Below are 27,747 nucleotides of genomic sequence, written 5' to 3'. Positions count from 1 at the left end.
GGGATGCACCGATGCATTTCTATCTATTTTGGTATCTGAAAGAATATTTTAGTTTAAATTTTTCATAGTCGTGTACGTTGTAGTTATTTTAAATATCTTACAAAATTTTGCGACTTTCAGAAAAATTTAGTACGCCAAAAATAGGGTTCAAACAATCTCTTGCATGTATAACTCTTCTATTTTATATATGTGTGAAATAAACCATTTGAACACTGCTATCTTTCTATATTGTAAAAGTATTTTGAATTTTTTAAAATTTTATAAAATATCTTAAATAACTATAACATACACAATTATAAAAAAAATTAGACTAAAAAATTCTACCTTAAATAAATAAGTGGGGTAAGTTGAAAAATGCCTCTTTTATTAATCAATTAACCAAATTTGCCTCTAATTTTATATTTATTTGAAACATACCTCATTTTATATGTATTGTACCCAAAATACCCTGACATAAAAGAGTCACATGGAGAGTATCTTGAAGTGACAGGGGCAAAATTGGTATAATGTTTAAAAAAAGAGGTAAAAATGATAGACTTTAAAAAAAAAAGGTAAAAATAAAAGAGGATATATAAGGGAAATTTACATGGTATACTAACTTTTGCCATTTTTTTACAAAAATACTGCCAGGTGGTATTTTTTACTTTTTTACTGTGTTTTTTTATAAGTTTCATACTGCAGTATACTGTGTTAAGTTTTCACTGGTGTTCTACTAGTGTTTTACTAGTGTTTTACTGTTGTTTTGAGTTGTTCTGCTTTGTGTTTTACTGGTGTTTTATAAAAACGCAGTATTTTTGAAAAAATTTCCGTGTGGCAGTATTTTTGTAAAAGTTAACCCAAATTTCAGTATTTTTGTAAATTTCCCTAATATAAAAAGGGTATAGAATATAATTTCTTCTAAAATTTCCAATAAATAAGTGAACACTATAATAAGACAGTTTCAGGCCCAATGGACTTTTAGGAGTGGGCTTTTTGCATGATGATTAGGCCCAACTAATGTTGAAATCTACAATTTGACTCTTCTCCCAACTCCCAAGGGTGTACGCGTGTCTGAATAGGACAGCTGCATCGGATCCTTCTCTACCATCTCACATAACGGCTATTTTTTTTCTTCTTTCTGATCAATCAAACTCCATCATTACATTATTCAACAAATTTCATCACAAACCATAAAGTTAGTCGGCACAAAATTTCAACCGTCCGATCAAAAAACACATCTTTACAACTCATTTCATTCAAAGCAACCGTTACTATATCTTTCTTCACTCTCTCTATTAAGTAAAGAAGAAGAATATACTTTACTCAGCAATGACCGTCGCCACCAAGAAGATCATGAAGTTTGGTCTCTCACTTTTCAGGAGAGGCTTTAATTCTTCAAAATGGTAACTTTTTCTTTAATGGGTTTTACTCTGTTTCCATTTTTGTCGTCATTTTCATCATAAAAATTTGATCTTTAATTATTTTGATTTGGTAACAGTAAAACAGCTGCTAAAATGGCTGTGGCTAGGATTAAGCTGCTGAAGAATAAGAGACAGGTTGTGGTTAAGCAAATGAGGCGTGACATTGCTTTGCTCCTTCAGTCTGGTCAAGATGCCACTGCTCGAATTAGGGTTCTTAACCTCTCTCACTCTCTCTCTTTGAGTCACATTAGGATTAGGAATTAATGGAATTTTGTTCTTTTTTGATCAATTTTCAATCCATTTGAATTTTTGGACACCCTTTACTTTAATCTAAATAGTTAAGACTAGTTTAGTTGGGAAATACTATTTATATATTCAATTGAGCATTATGCTATACATTTAGTTTATTACAATTTTATGGCTTCTTTATAATCATGACAAACATTTTAGGATTAGGAATTATTGAGATTATGTTTTCAGGCATTTTTTCCATTTGATTAAGGGTAATTATATGTTAACAAGATTTATAAAAAAAATTGAAATCAGCAAAATATACTCATCAGCTATTAGGATCACTTGAACTGTCAGAGTTGTTTATGTGTCATCGGTGTAAATTTAGGATTTCTTGAATGATTGTCAGAATTGTTTATAAAGGCACTTTTAGAATTTAACTTAAATGGCCACAAAATTTATAACTTGTTATATAAGTTACTTTTACAATCGATTCATTTTTCTTGATATAACTTTTACATTAGTTTTCTTGATATATTTTTCTCAGCATTGTGTAGTATACATTTGTTATGATCATGAGAGTTGTTTTTTTTTTTTGTTCTATGCTGTTTACCAAAGAGAGCTAAAACTTACTAGGGAGTGTGTTTTGTGGTTGTTTAGGTTGAACATGTGATGAGAGAACAGAATATATTGGCTGCAAACGAGTTCATTGAGCTCTTTTGTGAGTTGATTGTGTCAAGACTTTCTATAATTGCAAAGCAAAGGTGATGACTTTTATTTTACTTGTTCTGTTCATTGTTCAACTGTTGAAGACAATTTCTTTTTCTCTAATCTAATGTTTTTCTCCAATTTACAGAGAATGCCCCGCTGACCTGAAAGAAGGCATCTCTAGTTTAATATTTGCTGCCCCGAGGTGCTCGGAAATTCCAGAACTTGTAGCTATCAGGGATGTTTTTGAGAAGAAGTATGGAAAAGATTTCGTATCGGCTGCTACTGATCTACGACCCAGCTGTGGTGTGAATCGTTTGGTAAGACATTGGCATCATTTCGGAATTACTTACATGAGTCAGATTTTTCTTGTTTAGAACATATTCTGTGGTATTTATTTGACTGAGTTGTGTTTTTTGTTTACAGCTCATTGACAAGCTTTCTGTTAGAACACCCACTGGTGAATCGAAATTAAAAATCTTGAAGGAAATAGCGAAAGAATACCAGATTGAATGGGACACAACAGAAACCGAACAGGAACTTCTCAAGCCTCCAGAAGAGCTTATAGTTTGTTCCTCACTCTTCACTCTCAAACTCAATTATGAGTCTTTTACCATATCAAACAATGTTCATTTTCTTGTTTTTTCAGGAAGGACCGCGCAATTTTGTTAGTGCTACAAGCTTCCCCGTGACACCCAAGCCAAACCAATCCGTTGAGCTTAACAATTCAACCACAAGGTAACAACTTGGCCATCATTTTCACAAACTTGTATTTGCATTTTCATGTCAATCTCATTTAACTTGTTTCTCTAGCTCATCTTTACCGATGGGGGGAACAATTGGTGACAACAACTGTGGGGGTGGTGGTGGTGGCAACAAGCATTTCGTGGACTCGGCCTCTGCTGCTAAAGAAGCTGCAAAATGCGCTAATGAAGCAATTGCCGCTGCCAATGCTGCTGCTTTCCTTGCCAACAAAGACCCGAATCATGCATCATCTTTTGACCGTCGTAAGTCCAACAGTTCAAGCATCAATGCTGGATATCAAACCACATCCGGTGCTTCTTCTACTGATCGATTCATTCCAGATGGCCCACCTTCCCCGATCAACTCTCAATACACGGATAATCAATACAAAAGATCTTCAGAAACCAGGAGATATGATTCTCATTATCCAAGCAATGAGGAGACTGGCCATAATTCAGGAGCTAGGAGATATGTATCTCAGAGTTACAATGGATCTGATTCTTCTCATTATCCAAGCAATGAAGACACAAGCTTTAACAACAACAACAACAACAACAACATGGAGAGTAGAAAAATGTATAGGAGGCATAGCAGCTACAATGCTCCATCTGCACAATCAGACATAAAGTTTGATCAATCAGACAGCGAGGAAGAATTCGAAGAGGAGCGTGGCAATGGCAGCGGTGGTGGCAGCTTTGGCATTCTACCACCTGACAGGCTCCCGCCACCAGTACCATCATCTGAAATGCTAAAGCAGGATTCACCAGCTCATTCTGTCCATCCGAAACTGCCTGATTACGATGCACTCGCTGCTCGTTTTGAAGCTCTCAAACATCACCGCAATTCACTACCTTGAAGAACATTTTGTCCATCTCTTGTTTCCTGAATTATATTATATACATACATATACTATGATACTATAATGAATGAATGTCCTAGGAAGAAAGTACTTACAATTCTTATTCTTTTGTCAAAGTTGGTGTTTTTTTTTATTAACATTGTAATGCAAAGATGTGGAAAACAAAAGTGGTGTTGTGGTTGGCTGGTTGAATAATAGATAATATAATATAAATACATTAATAATAATACTTTGTTCTGTTTTTGTGTATTGACTTTTTTTTGGTCTTTGCTTGTGGCTGACCCTTTGACTTAGAAACACAAGTCTATGACACAATCCCACCTCGTTAGCCATTTTCAACTCCAAGTCTGATTGTTCATACTTCTTTTTTTGTAGTCAAAAATAAAAGCTTCCATCACCACCAACCTCCTCCACCGCCACCCAATTTCACAGATTCAATAACAAAATTATTAGAAAATAGTCATCATGTTCTTATCAAAGTAACCATACCATTAATTACATGATAATGATATTTACCAAGCCAAACAAAGAAAACCAAAAAAAAGCATTGATTGACTTTAGTGGCGGCTAATAACTACTTTATTAATAAAGTTAATAGTGCTATCATTTGGAAAGAGCTTATTTTGTAATTCATCAGTAATACTTTCTAAAAATTATTACTTATATGAAATTTGAAACTTCATTACATTAATATTGATATCGACACATAAGAGAGAGTATTAAACAACACTAATATCTTTTAGCATTTCTTTTCGAATAAGTGTAAAAGTATACATGTCGCTTTGTTTTTTTTTTTTTCCTTTTTTTCCTAAAAAAACAAAGAGGGTAATTTAATTATGTTAACAACCATAATAATCTCAACAGTACATGCCCATTAGGCTTTTTATTATTATTATGACGATGATGATTATTATTCTTATTAAATATATTGTTCAAATGATGAAAGCTTGTGTATTGTTTATTATTATAATGAGGACCATATATTACACTAGTCTTCTATATAAACCAACATAAAGACCACCCTTATTGACTAAAATGTCCACCACCAACCTTATATACACATAAAATGGTGTTGTCAGTTGTGCACCATGCCACTTGCTCATTTTTATTTTCATTTCAAAAATAAAAACAATAAATATTTTCCAAAAAAATACCACACATGGTAGTTGAAATAAAACCCCATATTACTATTATAAAATTAGATTGATATATTAAAAGACTAAGTAGACCCTACTACCTTCTCTTTCAGAAGTATCATATTGACCATTATGGGACTCCACTTCATTCATTCATACAATATTTTTCATTATCACAATAATCCAAAAAAATAATATCTTATCATAACAAATTAAGCAATCTTTTATTCTTATTTAATTCAATGGAGTAGTAGGAAGGAAGAAAGGTGGAGAAAGAAGCAGCCAATATTGTCAGTCAAACAAAATGCCTTACATGATTCTTTTTATATAATTTACCCAAATAATTATAAAGTTTGTACCTTTATTTATTAGTCATACTAATGCTCTATAAAAATTGAACCTTTTCCTCTTAAATGTCATTATTACATACTCACACCTACTCCAACTCTCTTTCCTTGAAACACCTCTCTCTCTCTCTCTCTCTCTCTCTCTCTCTCTCTCTCTTTATACTCTTCTCTATATATAAACAACTTTGCATGAGCTTTTTTCATCAAAGCAAAAACCATATAGAGATCAATAAAAAAGGAGAGAGCTTTAGCTAGAAAAACTAACAACTCTAGCAAAGCTTAAACCTTTACCTTAAAAATGAGTAGAGAAACAAATAATCATCATGAGATTAACTCAGCTCCCATAACACCAAGACTATCATCAACAACACCAACAGTGTCATGTCCACCATCGCAATACCATTCACCATCTTTATCAAGATCACCTTTGTTAGATGGAGCTGCACATGGAGATGGTCACCCACCACCAAACCAACAACAACAACAACAATCATCTCAAAGCAAGACTCCAAAGACACCAAGAACACCAAGAACACCAAGATTGTCTATCACACCAAGACAGCTTCTAACACCTTTCATAACCCCTTTGGGGAGTCCTGTTAGAAAGGCTTTGAGGCTCACAAAACTTGACCCTCAAGATGCTTGGTTACCAATTACTGAATCTAGGAATGGGAATCAGTACTATGCTGCTTTTCATACTTTGTGTTCTGGGATTGGTATTCAAGCTCTTGTTCTTCCTCTTGCTTTCACTATTCTTGGATGGTAAGTAAGCTTAATTAACTTTTATTTTTTGTACTAATTTAGATTTACAGACTTATGGGGAACTAATATATCAGTTATGTTTTGAATTATCATTTAACACGACAAAGAGTTTGATCGATACATTTTGTAAAACACAGACTTAAGTATATTGGTGTGATTTTTCAGGACATGGGGAACAATATGCCTAACACTAGCATTCATATGGCAACTATACACATTATGGATACTAGTTCAACTCCATGAATCATCAGAAACAGGCATGCGTTACAGTAGATATCTCCAACTATTCAGCCTAACATTTGGAGAAAGATTAACAAACATATTTGCCTTATTCCCAATCCTATACTTATCTGGGGGAACATGTACAACTCTGATCATCATAGGAGGATCAACAGGAAAAAGTTTCTTCCAAATAGTGTGTGGACCAGATTGTGCAAAAGAGTTGACCACAGTGGAATGGTACTTGGTTTTCACATGTGTGGCAATTGTGTTGTCTCAATTGCCTAATATGAACTCAATTGCTGGTGTTTCACTCATTGGAGCCATAACTGCAGTTGGCTATTGTACTTTGATTTGGGGTGTTTCTGTTTCTAAGGGAAAACTTCCTAATGTCTCTTATGATCCTGTTAAGGAGGGTGCAAGTGTTATGGAACAGATTTTTAGTGTCTTCAATGCTCTTGGGATTATTGCTTTTGCTTTCAGAGGTCATAATCTTATCCTTGAAATTCAGGTATGTTAATTTTAAAATCATATTAATTCATTTTTATTTATTGGGTATGGAAATTTTGGACACCAAGTCTAGCTAGGAGTGCTAGCTTTTACAATGCATCTCTACCTGTTTCGTCATTCAAAACAAAAATTTAGTCAAATTTTTATAGTTATTTAAGATATCCTATAAAATTTTGAGGAATTCAGAATAATTTACAATATAGAAAGCAGTGTTCAAACAATCTATTTCACATGCGTATAAAATAAAATAACCGCACCTGCAATACACTGTTTGAACTTTATTTTTAACGTGTTAAATTATTCTAAATTTCTTAAAATTTTACAAGATTTCTTAAATTAATATGACTATGAGAAAGAATTTAACTAAAAATTATTTGGAATACCAAAACAAATAAGAGTACATAAGCACTCTTTTCCCCAAAGTCTATATATGTAGGTTTAGTTAATTAATTAATTGTTCATACTCTAAATTCAAACTTGAGGGGAGTTTGGTTTGGTTTTGAGTTGTTAGGTAGGTAAGTAGTACCTAACAACTCATACAACACAAAGAGTTGAGTTTCAAATGATAAGGTTAAGGGATATTATTAGTTATGATAAATATTAGTTAATAAGTACTTAATAAAGTATTAAGTTTTTAACAAGTTCCTAATCACTTGTTTGTATCAAAAGTAAGAAAAAGACATGACTAATAAATGTCTTTCTTTATCATATTTTTCTTGACCAATGTACAACATGTTCATATTACCACCTTTTTTTGACATTTTCAAACCCCATGTTCTACTTAATTCATACAAAAAGTCATTTTCATTTTCTCCTAAAAATATACATATTGTTTTAATAGAATTCTAGTATTTTTTTTTTCTTAAGGGCTATCCGGTCTAATAGCCGATTCTGAAAAATAGTGTAATCATTTGGCATTTTTAATATTGGTCGGTAGACTTTAATTCAAGTGATCACTCAAAATATTTTTCTTAATCCATGCAGGCCACAATGCCATCTAGTGAGAAGCACCCTTCACATGTGCCAATGTGGAAAGGAGTAAGAATCTCATACACTTTGATAGCTGCATGCCTATACCCTCTAGCCATTGGCGGCTATTGGGCATACGGCCACTTAATTCCAGCCAACGGCGGAATGCTGACAGCGCTCTTCCAATTCCACTCGAGAGATGTGTCACGCTTTATCTTGGGATTAACAAGTTTCTTTGTCATAGTAAACGCGCTATGCTCATTCAACATCTATGGAATGCCCACATTCGACGACATGGAGTCTAAGTACACAAGCAAGAAAAAGAAGGCAATGCCTTGGTGGCTTAGAGCCTTGTCTAGGGCATTTTTCGGGTTCTTCTGCTTCTTCATCGCCGTTGCTTTGCCTTTCTTGGGAAGTGTTGCCGGTCTCATAGGTGGGCTTGCTTTGCCTGTCACATTGGCTTACCCATGTTTCATGTGGCTTAAGATTAAGAAGCCTAAGAAATTAAGTCCCATTTGGTGCCTCAATTGGTCACTTGGGGTTTTGGGAATGTGTCTAAGTGTTTTGGTTATTGCTGCTGGGCTTTATGTTGTTATTGAAACTGGTGTTAAAGTCAGCTTCTTTAATCCTAGCTAATTAATTAATGTACATTAATTACATTATTATCATGTGTGTAGGGGAAAGAGAATTAAGTTAGAGAACAATAAGTAACCCATGAATTGTTGTTCTTCTACTTATATTTTTTTATATTTTGAAACCAATATTGAGATTGTATTTTTTATTTTTCTTTCTTTCTTCCCAAGTGTGTTTATTTTAACCACCAACCCACTATAAATACCATTGATTAGAAAATTTTGGTGCAAAATTGAATCATGAGTCATAATTAATTTTCTCACATTATTATTATCTCTTAAACAAAATAAAAACATCTTTTTTTGTCATCCAGATTGGTGTTGAAGAAAGTCTACCTATTCAAACCTCAATGTATATATCATATGTAGAAGATTAACAAGTTGAAGTTCCTAAAGGATTTTCAAAGTTAGTTGAGATTTAAATACATTTTGACTTTATAAAACACTTTTTAATAAGGCATTGGTGTCCCAAGAGAATAAAAATATTTTTTTAAAAAAAAAAATATTAGTCTCGATAAATTAAAAGTTAAGGGTAAATTTACAGTGCACCGCTTATCTGTTTGGACATTTTTTTCATAATCACATACGGTGTAGCTATTCAGGATCACATGTAAATTTTTAAAAAATTTCAAGTAGTTTATAATGTCGAAAATAAGATCTACATATTTTGTTGCACGCATAATTATTTTTCTTATACGCATGATAATTAAATATTTAAACTTTATTTTCAGTATTATAAACTATTCAGAATGTTCTTAAAATTTCTGGTGCTCTTAAAGAGCTATAATGTATGTGACCATAAAAAAAAAACTAAAAAACTTTCCTAAATGCTAAAACAAATAAAAAATCTACCAAAATAACTCGAAATGTACTACAGAAATTTTCAAAAGTTTAAAAGCACAGACAATAATATCCTATATGCTATATGCAAAATCTTAATTACGCCAAAAAATATTATTTTTTTAGAACTTCAAATTTATTGAAACTACAAAAAAAAAAAAAGTAAAGTTTACAAGGATAATATTTTTCCAATAACACTAATCTATAAAAGATTATCAGTTCGAGTCACTTTAACATCTATTGCACTTTTTTTATACTCTCATTCGTCAATTCATAATTGTATTTAGCATTATTTATTTTAAAGTGTGTGTTATTTTAATTTTTAATCTTCTACGAATACAATTACTTATTGTAAAATTCCATTGCAATGTGAATCATTAGTCATAATTGACCTTTTTTTCTTCCCTTTTCACCTTATAAAACAAAAATATCTCATTTTGTGCCACTTTTGGGCCATACTTAATCTTCAAAGTCTTAGAGAGTTGAAGAAGTGTGTAGTGAAGTGAAGTGACTCTTTCAAGAACTGTGTATCAACTCAAATCTTCAAGATAACTCACATAGTTTCAGTCCAAAATGGCTGCAAAAGCAAATATTGGACTTATTATTATATGGCAAGTGCAATATTTTTCATGTGATGGTGTTGCTTCTTCAATATTATCTCATCTTGTTGGCCCCTTTTCAATTTGGAATCTTGCATTTATTAGGCAAGTAGCACATGACAATGACAAATATTAAAATTACTATATTAAAAAAATATATATTTAAATAAAAAAAAATAATAAATATTATGAATTTGTATTTTACGCTCCTAAATTTAAAATTACAGGAAGTTATCTTTTTTCTCTAATAAGACATGATATGACGATCTTCCCTGAATATACGTGCGGCTTGATCAGAATTGTATTTTGTTATTACGATTCGATTTTTGCTACTATAATTAATTAGTCTTGTCTCTCTGATATGACTTTGAGTGTTTTAATTTTTCCTGTGTGACATAATTTTATTTTGTTTTATTTTAAATCGCTATTAGTGGTTGAAAAAACTTAATTCTCTGCGACTGAAAAGTTTATTAGTAGTCCAATTGTAAATATCGTATGTTGCATAATAATTGAGTGCTCAAACTACAAAGTTAAATGAATCTGCCGCAACAATTTTTATTGTTGTGTCTTTTGAACAGTAGATAAAACTAAATATAAGTGTTCTTAAGATTAATTGTGATGCTACAATCTAAAAATTAAATTGCTAATTATTTGACTCGTTATCCTAATTCTGATCCTAATCGTATCTCTAACAAAAAGATGTCTCGATTAGATTACATGCTATTATTTTAGTTGATTGCTATTAACAAAATTGCACAATTTATTAAAAATAAAGAATAAATAAATGAAAAAGATGTAATTGGGCAATATAGGAAAGCCTTGGAAAATATCAATATGAAACACAATCTCCAATTTTTAGTTCAGCAAAAAAAATCACATAATAGTGACACAAATGAACTCTATTACAAAACAAAAAACAAAACAATCTAAATGCCTATTCATCATTGGCTTTCTCTAATGCCATTCTAACAACCAATGAAGTAGTGTTTAACAATATACTTTCTCCCCATTAATTTTTTCTTTTGCCAAAAGAGAAGAAAAAGAAAAAGGAAAAAATAATATGCAAATCAATATTAGCAACAACGACAAGTTACACAATCCGAACATGTGTAAGGTCTTGATTTTTCCTCGAGTTCCTGAGCTGTGGGCAACGGTTCTAACCTGTACATACCCGATCGTTCACAGCAGAAACGAAAGATATTTCTGCATACCCCGTCACTGAAAGGATGTACTCTTCCAGCAACTCCCCTGTAAATCACACAAAAAGCGAGTAACTTTTAAAAAAGTTGAGCCACAATCTGTTTTGTTTTTGAGGAATGTTCCTCCCGATCCAATATTCTTTGCGAACGAGGAATTTACTAACCTTAGATAGGGGATGCGTCTACGTCTTACAAGCTCAAATGTAGTCTGATTTGTCATGATAAGATAGCTGCAGTATTAATTGAGAATTAAACAAATGCTTACGAAACATGCCAACTGCTTCTTACTTTGGTTTTAAATGAGAAAGAGTAACAGCCATTATAGGACAGTGAAGAAGATGCAAAAGTCGCTTATATTAAGAAATTGATGCTTAAAGAAAATTACATTACTGTGTTGGAAACTTTACCTATGGAAAACTAAAAGGAGGAACAAAAAGATCAAGGAAATTGATAAGATAATCAACAGCAATATCACGAGTCCGACCTTCCACCTGATAACAAACACATCAGATGACATTGGCAAAATTACTTCTCTAGACAAGCAAATGAAAATCAATTAGAAGAAGAGAAAAACAAAATCCCCAAAACCAGCATATTACAAAAATGCTTTCGTTGTTCATTCATCAACAGAATCATCACATAGATAAAGATTCGAGTTAGGTATGTACCAAGCCCTTGCTATATCAGCCTTCAAGAAAGTGATGTAAAGAAATCCAGTCCAAAGGCACAAAACTGTTTCTTCAAGAATGTACCACCTAAGATATTTTTTGCAAACAGTCAAAGAAGATTCATATTAGTATTCTTCAGTTTGAAAAACTTGACCACAAAATTATAATACTTTGTAAATAAAATACTTCAATTAATACAGTAAGTAAACAACTCACCAAAATCGACAATGATTACCCTGACCTATGCATGTTCCAAGCCAAACACAATGGTGATCGAACTGGAGGACGCATTTATCACAATCGTGACAGTGTTTTGCTCGTGGAGGCTGCATATCAAATGTAAGAAAACTGTAACTATAATCTCCCACTTTAGAAAAACTAGAGAATTAAAAAAAAAAAAACAATGTCTTTAGGTCATACTGAAAAGATGATAATATCATCAGCATAGATAATGACGAGTTCTTAGACCAAAAGATAAGCTTTTAACTATTAGAACAGAAAAAGTGGAACAGTTGAATTTCTCTATACATAAAGTTAGATAAGCAATAAGCATTAGAGAAGAAGGATTATATAAAAAAATGTTAACAAGGTTTATCCTAATATACTGTTGATGAAAGGATTAAAATGTAAGTACCTGTTCAATATTGCAGTAGGAGCAAGTTAATGTTCTGCAAGAATGAAAATGAATTATTCAGTATTGCTGTTGTGATGTCTTCTCAAATAATTTTACAGAAACCCGATGTGATACTATTATTAAAAGTTTTAGCAACAACACAAGGAAGATTGAGAAAAAAACATTGATGTTATGTGAACTTTAGATAAATGATTGCTCACTATAAATAAAGGAAACTGGATAACTTCTGTTGGAATTATTATCTATTAAAAGGCTCTAAGTAGTATCTATTGCACTTAATATACAATGCAAAATTTGAAACAAACTATGGAATTATATCTATTACGATTTCAAAAGAAAGCCAACAAATATGGAAGAGAAATTAGAGTTGTCACTTGTCGGAACAGCATTAAGTTCATATTCACACCGCAGCCTCATTGGACATAGGTCCATAAGAAAGCAAACTAAATGCAACTTGAAAAAAGCATGTTTTACAAGAGAAATGAAACATCTGAGATGCCACATTTTCCGATTTTTTCAATTCACTCAAGCAGCTACCCACCAATTTCGAAAACCAAGTTCCAATAAAGCAAGCAATTGCAATAAACAAAGTTACGAAAGCTCTCAAGTAACGAAAAACCTACCTAATGGTGGTTCCAGGTGGATACATGCCCATCACTAGCTTAGACCAAGACGTTGAATTATTATTTCCAGCCGCAGCATTCAAGTCTACCGACACAGCCACACTTCCATGTTTGCTTGAAGCAGGCTGTCTTTGCTTAAAATTTAGATTAAGAATATGAAAAACCGCAGGCATTCTCAGTCACAAAAACCGAATATTTCAACAACCATAAAAGGGTTCATCTTACATACCTTGAAGAAACTGCTGCTCTATTATAAACCGCATTCGACTCATTTAAAGTCCTTATCGCATCAATAACATATCTAGACATGAAAATTTCAAACAGCTTAAAAAAGGAAGAACAAGTTTAACAAGTTCCAATCATCACAAAAAAGATCTATAACTAAAGAATAAGCATTCACCCAGGTGAAGAGCTGGAAGTAATAAAGTATTGAGCCAATGTGGCAACAAAGAGCACCAAGTATGCAAAAGAGTACCTGAAAAAGAAACAGTAAGGGCGTGTTTAGAAAGTCACTAGGTGATTAGAATTGAGTGTAAATTAAAGTAATTTCGAGATTTGGCATGTTTGTTCAACCAGGTGATTACACTGTTAATTGAGGAGTCTCAGTTATACTCTCTAATTACACAATAATACCATTTTTAGATAAATAAGAATTCATAAGTGACATCCAAACAAACAATGTATTTTAAAATAGAGTGTAATTAGTCTCATGTGTAATTACTAATTACTAGTGGAATAACACAGTTACTTGCAACCTAAAGAAAATGACTTAACTTTCACAAGTTAAAATTAAAGAAAGAGTTAAGAGTGGTACAAGTTAGAGCTATAAATCCATTACTAAAGGTTAGAACTTTATTAAACAAGATTGAGAGTAAAGCCAAGAATTTGAGCTACAATAACATACCAGGGTTCACTTTTAGTCTTTTGTATGAAATCTCGATCAATAAGAAAAAGAATAACAGCATATACCAAATGAAGCACCACCAATGAAACTTTTAAACCCAAAGCAGATCTTCGAACTGAAACCAAAAACCACCACAAATTCAAAATCAAAAGCAAACACTTTTCCTCAGTTTTCTTACAAGCCAAACAAGAATTATTTTAAGTTTAGAAAGAAAATAAAATGAAAAATTAATTAGAGAACTCGAAGCTTACCGGGATCGGAAAGACAGGGGAGAAATCTTGAGCAGCGGTCCATTGAAAGATCATACACGTCTCGAGAAGGTCGGCATAGGTTTAGGATCGTCATTTTTAGCGGAAGAAGACGATTGTATCCATTTCAACTTCCATATTTTCCCTCAAAATCAAAATTTTCTCCAGAAAGTTTCCTTTTTTCTTTCTTTCTTTCCTTTTTTTTTTTTTTTATTTCTCCTAATAATAATAATGGATAAATAAAATAAAATAATTAATCTCTGCTCAGAGCTCAGAAAATATTTTTATTTTTATTTCTTTAAAAAAAAATGAGATTTAACGGTTGATAGCCATTGATTTCAGACAACAACCGGTCAACAATCATTCAATCTGGGCCCATTCATACTCTCGGACCAGGCCCAATCCTATTATCTTCTACAGCCTTGCCCAAGTAGAACATTGGGCCTTGACCAGGCCGATCTTTTATATTTTAGACAAAATTACCCATAATTACTTTTAAAATAAAAAACTACCACACCAATTTTGCTTTTTTTTTTCCTTAATAATAAAATAAAAACAGGTGGTTCTACAATGCACTCTTTAAAAAAAAGGTGTATTGATGCATCTTAACTGTTTCGATATTTAGAAAAACTTTTCAGTCTATTTTTTTCATTGTTGTATACGTTATAGTTATTTAAAGCATCCTGCAAAAGTTTATGAAACAATTTACGATATAAAAAGAAATATTCAAACAATCTATTTACTATGCGTATAAAAAAAAAAGAGTCACACTTGCAACAAACTATTTGAAATCTTATTGTTAACCGAGATTTTTGACAACCACTAATTAAATATAAGTAATAGTAATTTGGGAAAATTGGAGAATGATTTTTTACGTGATTCCAATATTAATGAACTGTAGTTCACAAGTCACTTTTATTTATGGTAGGAATGTTCTCTTAATTAGAGCATATTAAGGTTGGAGTCTCAGAGCTCACTTTGTGCGTGAGCTTAGCGTCTCTTTCTCATTACAGTCCTAGGTATTATAGGAAAAAAGGAAGGTCAGAGGAGAGAAAGGTACATCTCCCTTCGGTCTTTAGGCACTACCTAGTCTCCGGGATAGGAGTTTGGTGAGACAAAATTTATTCCATGTGCGACTGATGTGATAGTGCAATTGATAGTGGTCACTTTATTTGCTTAGATAAATGGGTTGTCAGTATGATTTCTTAATGATGTTAATCATGTGCCAAATAAGTCATCTATAGTGATCCACTTTAGAATTCGTGTTATGCAAATGATTAAATCCTAGATGATTTTTGATCCAGGAGCTCATTGCCTCCTGGATGGCCAAAGTCATCTCTCAATTGTCTATCTCGACATTGTAAACTCATTTACGGACGCACCTTACACTTAGCGAGTCTACTTTATAATGAGCATTAATCTCTTCGTGAGTGGGGCATCTTAGCCACGTAGGACCTCTTACACTTACCACATATTTTGGTAAAAAAATAAGCTAAATCACTTGTGATTTGGTGTATTAAATTTTTTGAAAGATATTTTAAATAACTTTTACGAACACGTCCATAAAAAAAATTAGACTAAAAAAATAATTATGGATACCGAAACATATAGGTGTATATCAGTATACTCATTTTAGGAGGGTGCACCATACATTTTTCCAATAAAAACAATTCATAAAATTAAATATCATTATTTTGAATATTAAGTCATAAAGTTGAAGGAAGAAAAAATAATATGTGATGTCCAAAAAAAAAGTGTTTGTTTACAAGTAATTCTATGTGCATTCAAATATAATATTTGAGAAGGAAAAAAAAAAGATTTTAAAACCAATTATATTTATTTAAATAATTAAATGAACCCCTAACTCCAACTTCCAACTCATTTCCATCTAAATAAATCCAACTTCACCTAAACTCACATTGTAGACTAGAGTGAAATTGTAAATTATTATTAATTTTTTATGGAGCTATTTGATCACCATAACAATTAACAATATACTAGTTATAAGAAATAAATAATTAATATAGCAAAAATTGTTTGAAGGATGAGAATGATTATAGCATTAAGAAAGGTCATGTGTTAATTTTACTATTATTATTACTTTTACAAAAGAATTTTTACCATTCATTTCATGGAATGGTCTCCCTTGATTCAAAGGAATTAATAAAATTGAAATCATTCCCCTATAAAAGGGATTTTAATTCAACAAAAAAGAAGCTGGTCGATTTAAAAAATTGTTCTTTCTGATTTTGGTATTAAAAAAAACATACACACAAAAACAATAATAATTACATATTTATTTATAGCCTAGTGTGGTAGATAGTTATAATAACAATCTTAATTACTTAGTTAGATTGATTAATCATATAATTTATTTTTTAGAAAAAAATGGGGAGATGGAGATGGAAATATATAACATTATTATTATTAGTATCAAGTAGTGTTTGGATGAACATGGTTGGAAAATTGAGTGGTGTAACAATAACAGGGCCGTCGGGGCCAGCAGTAGGGGCGGCCGCGCCCGCAGTGCCAGCCATATACGTGTTCGGTGACTCGACAGCAGATGTCGGCACAAACAACTACGTCCGCAGGTGTGGAGCCAAAGCTAACTTTCCCCATTTCGGGATTGATTATCCTGGCTCCAAACCGACGGGTAGATTTAGCAACGGTTACAACTCTGTAGATTTTCTTGGTACATTTACATATAACCCTATGTTTTTTTTTTATTTCGATTCGAGTAGTGTTATCGTGTCTAACTTATATGTTTTGTTATATTATACTTTCTAGCCCAGTACCTTGGTTTCAAAGAAAGCCCACCTCCATATATGTATTTTGTAACATATGATAAGAGAAACTTTGCAAGAAATGTCCTTAATGGCACCAACTTTGCCTCTGGAGGGTCTGGCCTTCTTGATATTACTGGGAAAGGCCCATATGTAAGTTTGTAATCTTTTCTTTCTCAATCATTCTTAATTTTTGGCTTATTAAGGAGTAATTAATTAGTAAAAATTATAATTTTTTATGTCAATTTTTGCAATATATTGTAAAATGTCACCCAAACATACTTGACACTTGTCATAAAATTTCTCTTGTAGAAAGCAAATTTGTAGAAAAAATATTATTTTGTAAAGTAACTTACATTCATAAACAAATCTAAATTTTTCTACTAATTATTCGTTTTTAATGTAATTTTGTAAATAAATGACACATTTTTTTTAGCATTTTTGTAATATATTGTAAATGAGTATATTTTCTTTCGTAAATAAGTGACACATTTTTCGAAACTAGTATTATGGCTGGGAATATAAAGTAATTTTTGTGTATTAATTAATATATATGGTCGACAGAAAAAGGTAGTACCATTTTCGGAACAAGTACGACAATTCGGAACGATTCGTAAAGCTTACAAGAAAATACTAGGTGGTGTGGCAGCGCAGAAGAGACTCTCCTACTCCCTCTTTCTCATCAGTGTTGGAAGCAACGATCTTTTCGAGCATTTCATCTTAAACTTCACTCGACAATCTGACCCAAAACTACAACAAGCCTTTATCAACAGTCTTCTCACTTCTTATGAAAATCATCTGAGAACATTGTTGAAGCTTGGAGCAAAAAGATTGGGTGTGGTTAGTCTAGGCCCAATAGGGTGTTGCCCTATTCTTCGTGCTAAGAATAAGATTGGAAATGGTCAATGTTTTGAAGCTGTCAATCAATATGCTCGTGCATTTAATCTTGGAATTGAAGCTCTCTTACATAAACTTAGTTCTGACAAATCTCTACACATGAAATATACTATTACTAAATCCTTTGACATGACTTTGAGTCTCATCAACAATCCTATTTCATCTTCATCAGGTTTCAAAAATACAAAAAGTGCTTGTTGTGGTGGTGGAGGAGATCTTAATGCAGAAAATGCATGTAGCCCAAAATCTGTAGTGTGTGAAGATCGAAATAGCTTTCTTTTTTGGGACCAATTTCATCCCACTGAGGCAGCTTATAAGCTTGCTGCTATGGCTCTCTATGGTGGTGGTAAACAACATGTTCACCCCATCAATATTGGTCAATTAGCTGCTCTTAAGTTCTAATTCATTACTGAATTTGTATATCAATTTTGTGTAAATATATATATATAGAGAGAGAGTGTGTGTAAGATACAACCAAAAATACTTGTAGCAAATTGATAATCACTTCATATTAAATATTTATGCATTTGATATTATATATTTTAGAAGTCATGTAAGTAATATTACTCTCCATTTGGAATAATAATGCACTATAATAATAAGTCTTTTTGGTATGTAGTTATACAGTTCAATTTACAGCGCGTTTAGAAAGTTATGCTGTCATTATAGATTTTTGTATAGTTAAAGGTAATTATATAAGAGATTATTTTATAAATACACAAAAATAATTAAAAAAAAATTATAAAAATACGTTTGTATGGAATTTTAAATATTTTTATGATTTTTATAATTTTATTTACAGAAATACGGTATTTTTATGTTGTACTTTTCTTAATTTGTTGTTATATATGTATATTATTTTTTGTTGTTGGGTGTTATTTTCCTGTTACTTTTATGTTGTTTTCATGTTATTTCTATATATAGAAAACCGTAAAAATATATATAAAAAAAAATCTTTAAACGTAAAAAAATATTTTTTTCACAAAAAATAGTGTTTTATGTAATTATTCCATTATACAATTTGACATATTTGTTTGACCATATAATTATACTATAACGGTGTAATTAGAGGTAATTGAGGTGTTCAAATTACACACTTTTAAAGTTATTATTTTTGAAGAGTATTTGTAAAGGAAAAAAAAAGTGTTTAGCTCTTCCCAAGAAGTTAACTTAATAAGAGATTTGTTACTTAATAAAATTACTTGTTAGTCATAATATAATTTTTTTCAACTAAATGTAATTTTTAATTACAACAAAAAATTATTTGTGAATAAGACATAATATTTATTTAGATAAAAATTGTGACTAATTTAATTAGGAAATTTGAAATTCCATGCTTAAAATACCTTATAATTTTTCCCCTAAATGTATAGTCATTAAAATTGGTCATATATGACCACTTTAATGATTTTCCTAAACTACCCCTCACATTTCAAACCATCCCTCTCTCTTAAAGTGGTCATATATGACCAATTTTAATGACTATATATTTAGGGGAAAAATTATAAGATATTTTAAGCATGGAATTTTAAATTTTCCATTTAATTTTAGTCACAACAAGTATTGTGACATAAAAATAAACTTAATCACAACAAAAAGTAATTTTTATGACTAATATATTTAGTAGCAGACTTTTTAGTCATAATGCAAGAATAATAATTTATAATTAGTCATAACTTTTTCACTTTTAATTACAAATTTTATTGAGCCTACAAGTAAAAAAATTTATGGTGTATTTATAACAAAAATATATGATGATGATATATCTAAATATTTTATAATTGGATCATCACAAACAAACAAACAAACCAGAGCAACAATCAAATTCAAAACGTTTTTCTTACTTTTTCTAAGTTTTTTCCATAACTAAATCAAATGAACAAAGATAATGAAGTTATATATTAATGGTCCAAATAATTGATGTAGTGGTCCTCTCAGGCTTCACGATTGTAAAAAACGTGTTTAATTATAAGTAGTTTCCACCTACTTATAAAGGAATTTTGTTATCCATATATACTACTCAAAAATTATAAAATCCACTCTCTAAAAGAATTATATCTATACACGTTATTTGTTTAGACATTAATTTTTTAGCCTTGTTTAAAATATGATTCAATCAATCTATACAACAAACTGTTTGAACCTATTCTAAAAAAATATATTATCTTATCATTTCTAATATTTCAAGCAAAATGAAATCAATTATAAAAGTGCACGATAAATTAATAAAGGAAGAAAGAAATAATACGCTTATTAAATTGTACATAATTATTGTTGCCCTTAATCAAGGCCGGCCCAAGCATTTTGCGGGCCTTGTGCGAAATTTTTAAATTGGGCCCTTTAGAAGAAAAAAAAAACCATGTACATTAAAACTACAATTCTATTAGTACCTTTTTTTTTTTCTTTAAATTGCTTCATAAATTTTCAATTAAATTTTTTTTATTTATGTATAAATAATAGAAAAAAAACAAATAGGCCTTTTCTAAAAAAAAAAAAAAAAAAAAAAAAAATTGGGCCTTAAAAAAATGGGGGCCTTGTGCAATGGCCCAAGCTGCCCAATACTTGGGCCGGCCCTGCCCTTAATTTTGCTCAAAATATATGGACCAATGCGATTACGACGCGTGGATCTGAAAAATATGACTCTGAGATAAATCAACTAAGTCTTTTTGGATCAAGAGTATCAACAAGAAAATACCTCTCAGAGAAGATATGAGAGCTCCACATATTCCCGGAGGTTAGAGCTATGGTAAGGCACCTCCGGGAGGTACCAGACTCTATTTGAACAGTCACCTCGCATTTAATGTCGCGTGAGAGAAGACGTATTGAAACTGCCATAAGCAATAAGTTTGACGGCGTAACCCCTCTGCTGCAGCTATTACGCTATGATTAATAAGCCTAGTGACAACTACTTTATGAGGGATCACATCAGTCAAGAAGGGATAAAGGATTATATCCACTTAACCCCTAAGATACCTAGGGTATAGGCCATGTATTTCCCATTTTGTATATGCTGGGAATATGTGCCCCTACTGAAACTACACAGAAAGACAAGTACTTCGGTTCTAGGGATCACCCCAGAAAAACACTATAAATACCCCCAAACACACTAAGACAGGGGTCGAGAATTCTGGGTTTATGAGAATTAAAGAGAGAAAAACTACCAAGAACATTCTCTGTAATAAATACTCTCATAAATAAAAAAGACTCATGGACTAAGGCTCATTAATGCCCCAACCACGTAAAAATCTCATGCATTAAACTTCCTACAGCTTTCTTACATATATTATTAAGTTGGTTGCCGAAAAACTCAGTCAACAATTACTATTTTATTAAATACTTAAAAATAATATTTTATTTTACTAATTAAACTCACCAAAAAAAAAGTCAAAATTATTTTATTTTATTTTGACCAAATTAACATTGCTAAAAAATGTAATTATTTTTAATTATAAATTTTCAAATGGCATATTTATTTTTTTATTTTTAACTCACAAAAATAAAATATATTAACAAAAAAAAAAAATAATGACATTCCTTGAAAAATAGACAAATCTTTTCTTTTATTCTCTTCATAATTAATGAAACATGCCATAAAACTAACAACACGTACTTATCTAGCAATTGATTCATTTAAAACTTAAACAAAAACAAAAAAAAAAATTAAAAATAATAATAATAAAAAAGAGCATTTTTATTAAGCATAAGTGGTACTTAGCATCTTCTAGACATGTTGACTTACGGTTGGTTACAAATTATTACATTAAACTATATTAGACTGAATACTTAATTATTGACATGTAAGAGAATGTTAGGCACCACTAATACTCTTTAACATTTCTCTAAAAAAAATCAATAAATACCAAAATAACCAATGCCAAAAATCTATACAAGAGATATTATAAGTAAAAGGAAGTGTTGTGGTCCTGCTATAGATAATTGACACTTATAAAACGTGTTTTGAAGATTTCTTGAGGACAGTATTAAGAGCATATTACTCTATTAATGTTTTAAAAAGTGTACTAAATTTAACAAATGTTAAAAGTTGTGCTAAATTTAGTTTATAATAAATGAGGAACTTACACTCAATGTGAGATTTTAAAAGTTGTTTACTTAAATATAGTATTTTTAAGTTTGACTAATTTATATGACATTTTTTTTAAGTATTTTTTTTTTTTTTTGATGCAACTTTTTAAGTATTTTTGTGGTATTTGATATGTCTTTTTTTATTTTGAAAATAAGGCGTTAAATAGATAAAGAAAATTAGACATCGCGGTCATTACAAAGGATAGAAACAGGTATGCAAGATGACTCCATAACATCTGTAAAGTTTTGGGCGAAGGCCCATCTAGCCACATTATGGGCAGCAAAATTACAAACACGGGATATAAAAGAAAAGTTGCAAGAAAGAAAATAATTCGAGAGTTGATTACATAAAGATACATAATTATCAATATTCCAAATATAGTGCAATCCCTTCAGCGCTTTGATAACCACATCTGAATCACTCTCTACTAAGACATAGTCATGATTCCTGAGTCTCGTCGTGTCCAAAGCAAGATGACACGCCGCCGCCTCACCAATCAAAGGGTCACTGAAGTTAAGAAAGGACGTAGCAGCCCACACAACCGCTCCTGAGAGATCCCTGGCCAGGGCCACAATGCACATGGAGTCTCCACCAACTTTAACATCACAATTGATTTTGATCCAATCCTCCGGCGGAGGCGTCCAAATAGGCGTAGCCACAAGAAGAACTAGGGGGAACAGGTAGGAGGCATAATCTGTATAACAATGGGAGATAGAGTTAATTACATTCATAATATTACACTGAGTCGAGTTATGTACCTTATCATTACGGGTTTTTCAAATCATGTCCACGGCGATTGAAGCATAAAGAAACAGCTTTTCAGCATCATCCCCATTTAACTTTAAGTTCCAAAGGAATTTAACCAAATCCCAGACCCTACCACCAAAACCGTTTAACGGGTATACCCCCCAAGGGGAGGACCTCCAGATGTGGTAGGCAAAATTGCAATAGAGAAAAAGGTGGTCAATTGACTCCGACTCCTCTCCACACAACGGGCAAGTCTCGTCATCAATATGGATTCTTCTAGCCAGGGTATTTTGGACCGGCAGAGCATTCGAGAGGATACTTCACCAAAAGATTTTGTGCCTCTCAAGAACTTTAGAATTCTAAAGTTTGTTCCATAAGGTCGGTGCCACCACACGCTTGGCTCGCCTATTCTTAAAGTCGACCTTGCTTATTATTATTGTGAAAAACAATAAACAACACAATATGATAACTATGCATGCATGCATCCAACTTTTTATTCAAGATTAATTGGGAACAACGCCTAGCCAACCAATGGATTGGCTTAAGCAGAATCATACAAATCTCACAAGGAGATGACTACACAAACAACAAATCAACCACACATATAATTAACTAAGAGAGTACAACTCAAGACATACACCAGACAAACAAAGAAACAGACTCTGCGAAAATGACCTGAAAGTCAAAGTTACAGAAGACCTAGAGTGTGAGCGATAAACACCATTATTACAGAACAAATAAAACTCCACCAAGCCACCCCAACACTCTGAGGAAGAAAGGTGTCAGCCCATAATTTAATTAGTTATCATCATCTTGTCCAACTTCAGGTAAAAATAATAGTGGTGTTGTTGTTGGTTTTTCTATCTTTTCTTCGACGATATTAAACACGAGGTTGAACATATTGATTCCTGTATACATCCCATCATGCATGGTCTCAGTCCTAGTGTGCCCATTTGAAAGAACATCATGTTGAACATAAGAGAACGGAACATCACACTTTGCCTGATTTGTTATAAGGCTGACTGTTGATCTAGTCCAAGGAGGCACAGTAATTGTATGGATATTCTGGATTGACTCTTCCTTAGTTTCGGTTTCGCCCCATGTATAACCATACGCAAATTCAGTGGACATTTCGACTTCCCATTGGCTTACTGCTGGAAGACCTATTTTGTATGTTACTCTGGCTCCAAGACTGAAGGAAAAGTTGTTACTGAAGGTACTAGAACGTGACGACGTGTGAGTAAATGAGCTTGATAAAGTGGTCTCACGGTCAGTGTTGTTGTGGGAAGTTGCGCTACTTGCCAAATCGATGACTTTGTCGTCATAGATTCTACTATCCTTTAAGCGATAAGTAATGTTTCTGATCTCTCTCGAGATGACCCTCGTCTCCCGTACTTCCATCCTTGCATCGTCGGTGATGTTGGGGGCGACGGCGTTGAGACAATCTGTCTTGCGGTCTGCGGTAAGAGCCTTACAGATTCTGTAGTTCCCCAAGTTTCGTAATGCAACTGTGCTGTTGCCGGTTTTGACTGGCCAGAACAACGTGTCTTTATTGTTTTGTAAGCCAGTCAAGTTATTCTGTTCATCAGAATCAGCCCAAATCCAGTTTGGGCTGCGTCTCCAAAATTTTTTGTTGGAGAGAGATTTTATACGAACATAACCATCATCCACAGTAGAGATCTCAAACTCAGTCGTGTCATCCCCGTTATCCTTGTCCACAAACTGCAGGTAAGGATGTCGTTGGATCTGACGCAGGGCGAGATATTTCTCGTCCTCAGCGAGCTTAAAAGACACCTCTTTAGGGAAAATGACAAGCGAATCCCAGTCGACCACTAAGAAATTCTTCACCCAAGAACCTCCGAATCCGATTCCAATATGTCTTCCGACCAAACCATTCGCGTAAGGCTCCCCCGCCCACGTGTCCGGTTCAAAGGAAAGCTGTCTTGGGGACATAAATATAAAATTCTTACCACCAAACCTATTATCAAGCTTGAACATGGTACATGAAGAAGAAGAGATGTCTTCTTCGGGTTGGTCAGCTGTCGCCACAACGCGCAACCTATTCTCAACATTATTACTAGGTTCGGGGTCTACTATGAGGAAGTATTTGTTGTTGTAAGAGCTGCGAATGTGAACAAAGTTTGAATCTGATTTGGCTATCTCCAATTCAAACTTTACAAAAGGGCTTGTAATGTCTGTTCCATCACATTTCAAGAACCCATCAATCACCCCAACTCTATCACTCTCCTCCTTGCTTAATATTCTCACGTATCGCTCACTGTTGGTATGCTTCAGTACCACAAATCTTGGCAACAAAGCTGGCATTTTTATATAAATATATTTATGATTTTCTATTAAATGTTGTGATTGTAGTACAAGTACGTAGTAAGTTAAGTTGTTGTTAGTAGTGTTAGCTATTTATAATAAGAAAAATCTATGGAAATATTTTGCCATCACATGCAACTAATTTTTCACGTGCATATATATTTATAATTATACCGACCCTCCAAACAAGCAAACAAACAAATTACCAAAGCAATCAAAAACCATTTTCTTTTTTTCTTTCTTTCTTTTTGTCATTTTTCTCGATCATGCATTATCATATTCATTTCTCTCTCTCTTATCTATATGGTAATTAATTATTATGGCTTCACACATGCAAAACGCGTTTGTATTTTCAATTATTTGCTACGTACGTATATAAGGAATCTTGTGGTGGTCCATTTTTATAAGCCTTTTTACACTATACTGAAATTTCACTTTTTTTTTTTATTTTTTTATTTTGGGCTGAATTTTTTTTTCAAAAATATTGTATTTTATTATCAAAAATATTGTGTAAGTTTTATACTGTGTACCGTGTTAAGTTTTCACAGTTATTTTTTAGTTGTTTCACTGTTATTTTAATTATTCTATTTAGTTATTTTACAGTTGTTTTATAAAAAAAATAATATTTTTATAAAAAATTCCGTGTAATAGTAAAATTATAATTTTTTTTTATCAAAATCTAATATTTTTGTAAGAATTTCTTTTTATAATAATCTTATTGTCTGAAAGAAAAAATTAAATTTGTTCAAGAGTAGTGGTCCATTAATCTTGGACTGTTGGACAAGTTCTAGCTACTTGTGATCACATTAATACTTCTTATTTTCTTTGAGCTAAATCATTACAAAAGAGTTATACATGATAATTTTTAGAAATATATATAAAGATGACCAAAGGTAGTACTTTAGTTTTTTGTTATTTAGTTAATCAATAAATAATCATTCTTTTTTACACTACAAAAAATACACCTTTTACTGGTGTATGCGCAAAAGCATTTGGTTTAAATTTTTACCGGCACAAATTTAAAAATTAAAAATTTAATAACATGAATTAATCAGGACTGTCAGTAACTATAAAAATTCAAAAAATATAACTTAAATATTAATACTGTAAAAAATTAAACTTAATTATTTATTTATAATCCAAAAAATTTTATTTATTTTGAGAGAAATCATAATTATATAAATAAAAACAAATGAGGCGGCCATTACAAATAAAGTTATAGCCTCAGCAAAACCAGTTACATTTTGACTAAATAACCACTTAACTAAATTATGAGCAACAAAATTAAAAAAATTAGAAACTTTTGAAAAAATGCATCTCAAAAAGGAGTTTATAAGATTTTTTTAAAGATTATTTACACCACATGCTGAAATTTTTAACTTTTTTTTACTTTTTTACTGTGGGGCAAAATTTTTTTCAAAAAAAATGTGTAAGTTTTATACTGTGTATTGTGTTCAGTTTTCATTGTTTTTCTATGGTTTATTTTTTAATTGTTCCACTGTTATTTTTAGTTGTTATGTTTTGTGTTCTACTGTTGTTTTATAAAAACACAGTACTTTTGAAAAAAATTCCGTGTGGCAGTATTTTTATAAAAGTTAACCCAAATTTTAATATTTTCATAAGTTTCTCATTTTTTGATGAAAAGTTAAACTTGTGTACTTATGTTGCAAATTACTCTAATTTTTATCTCTGTCTTTGTGTCACTCTCCACGACTCCCTCTCTCTTCTCTCCCTTCCTCTTCTCAACTTCTATATGTTATTTTTTCAAATTTTTATACACTAAGTGACATTTTTATATAATTTTGGAGGATTTTTGGAGTAATTACCAGACAAGATAAAAGCAGTCACAATAACTTCTCTGAAATAGAAAATTTTAAAATATTTAAATAACCATACTTAAAACACGTTACATCATATGCTTTAAATTCGTTCTTCATTTTAAAGGTTTTTTAAAATTCACTATTTATGTTCTACATTTATAAAATACTATTTATTGCTTTAAACATATTTTGTTAACTATTTTGAGTTTTAATAATTATTTTTGTATAGAAATATATACGTGTATTAGCTAGGTTGATGTTACGTGCAATGCACGTATAATTAATTTTCTTTTTTATTAGTTTTAATTAAGTGATGTTAAGTGCAATACATGTATGTTTAATTTTTTTTAATTCGGTAGTGTACTTTTATTTTTTAACTTTTAAAATAGAATTTGAGATTTTAATCTGAGATTTTTTTTAGCTATTGCGGTTACATTAGTGTGCTCTTTAGATGTGATTGTATGTACGTATTTTATATGTACAATAAAAAAATTAATTTTATTGTTATACTTATTTTATATTGATCTCACTATATATTAGAAAATATTTTGACAAAATTTAAGTTTGATTAGAGAATTAATTATTTTAATACATTTTTTATATTATGTCTAAACATATATTTTTTTAAAAAAATAATAATAGTAGATACATTCTTAATTTGTAGTTAGAACAGTGTAGTTATAATAAAGTTTACAAATTATTAGAAGCATATATATCATTAACATTGTTTTTTAACAATATCATTAATCATTTTTAAAACAAAAGGTTTATCGTGAAATTAAAATTTAAATATATATTCTATATATAGATGTAATTATATATAGATATAATTTTTATTTTTAAATATATATATATAATA

General features: G+C 31.4%; 6 protein-coding genes across 6 annotated transcripts; 3 read left to right on the top strand and 3 right to left on the bottom strand.

Annotated features, from left to right (window-relative positions):
- Nucleotides 1-1,122: 1,122 nt before the first annotated feature.
- On the top strand, nt 1,123-4,185 carry LOC115702640 (uncharacterized). The gene is made up of 7 exons (XM_030630059.2): nt 1,123-1,382; nt 1,478-1,610; nt 2,292-2,395; nt 2,488-2,659; nt 2,766-2,906; nt 2,989-3,077; nt 3,153-4,185. Exons 1-7 carry the CDS (start codon nt 1,309-1,311, stop codon nt 3,937-3,939), a joined length of 1,500 nt encoding a protein of 499 aa, XP_030485919.2. The 5' UTR covers nt 1,123-1,308; the 3' UTR covers nt 3,940-4,185.
- Nucleotides 4,186-5,479: 1,294 nt separating this feature from the next.
- Nucleotides 5,480-8,666, top strand: LOC115702639 (lysine histidine transporter-like 8). The gene is made up of 3 exons (XM_061106699.1): nt 5,480-6,187; nt 6,353-6,917; nt 7,901-8,666. Exons 1-3 carry the CDS (start codon nt 5,724-5,726, stop codon nt 8,519-8,521), a joined length of 1,650 nt encoding a protein of 549 aa, XP_060962682.1. The 5' UTR covers nt 5,480-5,723; the 3' UTR covers nt 8,522-8,666.
- A 2,089-nt stretch (nt 8,667-10,755) lies between these two features.
- Nucleotides 10,756-14,535, bottom strand: LOC115702642 (protein S-acyltransferase 10). The gene is made up of 11 exons (XM_030630061.2): nt 14,236-14,535; nt 13,985-14,099; nt 13,481-13,555; nt 13,310-13,381; nt 13,081-13,209; nt 12,458-12,491; nt 12,040-12,149; nt 11,824-11,910; nt 11,563-11,646; nt 11,320-11,385; nt 10,756-11,204 (listed from the first exon to the last, which is right to left on the bottom strand). The coding sequence occupies exons 1-11, from the start codon at nt 14,327-14,329 to the stop codon at nt 11,030-11,032; spliced, it is 1,041 nt and encodes a 346-aa protein (XP_030485921.2). The 5' UTR covers nt 14,330-14,535; the 3' UTR covers nt 10,756-11,029.
- A 1,915-nt stretch (nt 14,536-16,450) lies between these two features.
- Nucleotides 16,451-18,526, top strand: LOC115702635 (GDSL esterase/lipase At4g16230-like). The gene is made up of 3 exons (XM_030630055.2): nt 16,451-16,924; nt 17,020-17,168; nt 17,580-18,526. Exons 1-3 carry the CDS (start codon nt 16,621-16,623, stop codon nt 18,312-18,314), a joined length of 1,188 nt encoding a protein of 395 aa, XP_030485915.2. The 5' UTR covers nt 16,451-16,620; the 3' UTR covers nt 18,315-18,526.
- Nucleotides 18,527-22,172: 3,646 nt separating this feature from the next.
- LOC133032097 (uncharacterized) lies at nt 22,173-23,005 on the bottom strand. Its single transcript, XM_061105935.1, has 2 exons — nt 22,918-23,005; nt 22,173-22,690 (listed from the first exon to the last, which is right to left on the bottom strand). Exons 1-2 carry the CDS (start codon nt 23,003-23,005, stop codon nt 22,173-22,175), a joined length of 606 nt encoding a protein of 201 aa, XP_060961918.1.
- A 536-nt stretch (nt 23,006-23,541) lies between these two features.
- Nucleotides 23,542-25,068, bottom strand: LOC115702653 (uncharacterized). Its single transcript, XM_061105934.1, has one exon. The coding sequence runs from the start codon at nt 25,066-25,068 to the stop codon at nt 23,542-23,544; it is 1,527 nt and encodes a 508-aa protein (XP_060961917.1).
- Nucleotides 25,069-27,747: the final 2,679 nt, after the last annotated feature.

Source organism: Cannabis sativa, chromosome X, assembly GCF_029168945.1.
Source record: "Cannabis sativa cultivar Pink pepper isolate KNU-18-1 chromosome X, ASM2916894v1, whole genome shotgun sequence".
NCBI classification, from domain to species: domain Eukaryota; kingdom Viridiplantae; phylum Streptophyta; class Magnoliopsida; order Rosales; family Cannabaceae; genus Cannabis; species Cannabis sativa.
Note: the sequence above shows the minus strand (reverse complement) of the source record. Positions and strands in the feature narration are given on the sequence as shown.

What these genes read in the sequence shown, in the direction of transcription:
- LOC115702653 (XM_061105934.1), bottom strand. Translation starts at nt 25,068, where the DNA reads ATGCCAGCTTTGTTGCCAAGATTTGTGGTACTGAAGCATACCAACAGT.
- LOC115702642 (XM_030630061.2), bottom strand. Translation starts at nt 14,329, where the DNA reads ATGACGATCCTAAACCTATGCCGACCTTCTCGAGACGTGTATGATCTT. An exon ending in CCCCTGTCTTTCCGATCCCG is followed by an intron (nt 14,100 to 14,235) that starts GTAAGCTTCGAG and finishes TTTTGGTTTCAG; the next exon opens with TTCGAAGATCTGCTTTGGGT. An exon ending in AGAGCAGCAGTTTCTTCAAG is followed by an intron (nt 13,210 to 13,309) that starts GTATGTAAGATG and finishes TTTTAAGCAAAG; the next exon opens with ACAGCCTGCTTCAAGCAAAC.
- LOC115702635 (XM_030630055.2), top strand. Translation starts at nt 16,621, where the DNA reads ATGGGGAGATGGAGATGGAAATATATAACATTATTATTATTAGTATCA. An exon ending in CAACTCTGTAGATTTTCTTG is followed by an intron (nt 16,925 to 17,019) that starts GTACATTTACAT and finishes TATACTTTCTAG; the next exon opens with CCCAGTACCTTGGTTTCAAA. An exon ending in TTACTGGGAAAGGCCCATAT is followed by an intron (nt 17,169 to 17,579) that starts GTAAGTTTGTAA and finishes TATGGTCGACAG; the next exon opens with AAAAAGGTAGTACCATTTTC.
- LOC133032097 (XM_061105935.1), bottom strand. Translation starts at nt 23,005, where the DNA reads ATGACGAGACTTGCCCGTTGTGTGGAGAGGAGTCGGAGTCAATTGACC. An exon ending in TTTGCCTACCACATCTGGAG is followed by an intron (nt 22,691 to 22,917) that starts GTCCTCCCCTTG and finishes ATTGTTATACAG; the next exon opens with ATTATGCCTCCTACCTGTTC.
- LOC115702639 (XM_061106699.1), top strand. Translation starts at nt 5,724, where the DNA reads ATGAGTAGAGAAACAAATAATCATCATGAGATTAACTCAGCTCCCATA. An exon ending in GCTTTCACTATTCTTGGATG is followed by an intron (nt 6,188 to 6,352) that starts GTAAGTAAGCTT and finishes GTGATTTTTCAG; the next exon opens with GACATGGGGAACAATATGCC. An exon ending in ATCTTATCCTTGAAATTCAG is followed by an intron (nt 6,918 to 7,900) that starts GTATGTTAATTT and finishes TAATCCATGCAG; the next exon opens with GCCACAATGCCATCTAGTGA.
- LOC115702640 (XM_030630059.2), top strand. Translation starts at nt 1,309, where the DNA reads ATGACCGTCGCCACCAAGAAGATCATGAAGTTTGGTCTCTCACTTTTC. An exon ending in ATGCCACTGCTCGAATTAGG is followed by an intron (nt 1,611 to 2,291) that starts GTTCTTAACCTC and finishes GTGGTTGTTTAG; the next exon opens with GTTGAACATGTGATGAGAGA. An exon ending in AGCCTCCAGAAGAGCTTATA is followed by an intron (nt 2,907 to 2,988) that starts GTTTGTTCCTCA and finishes TTGTTTTTTCAG; the next exon opens with GAAGGACCGCGCAATTTTGT.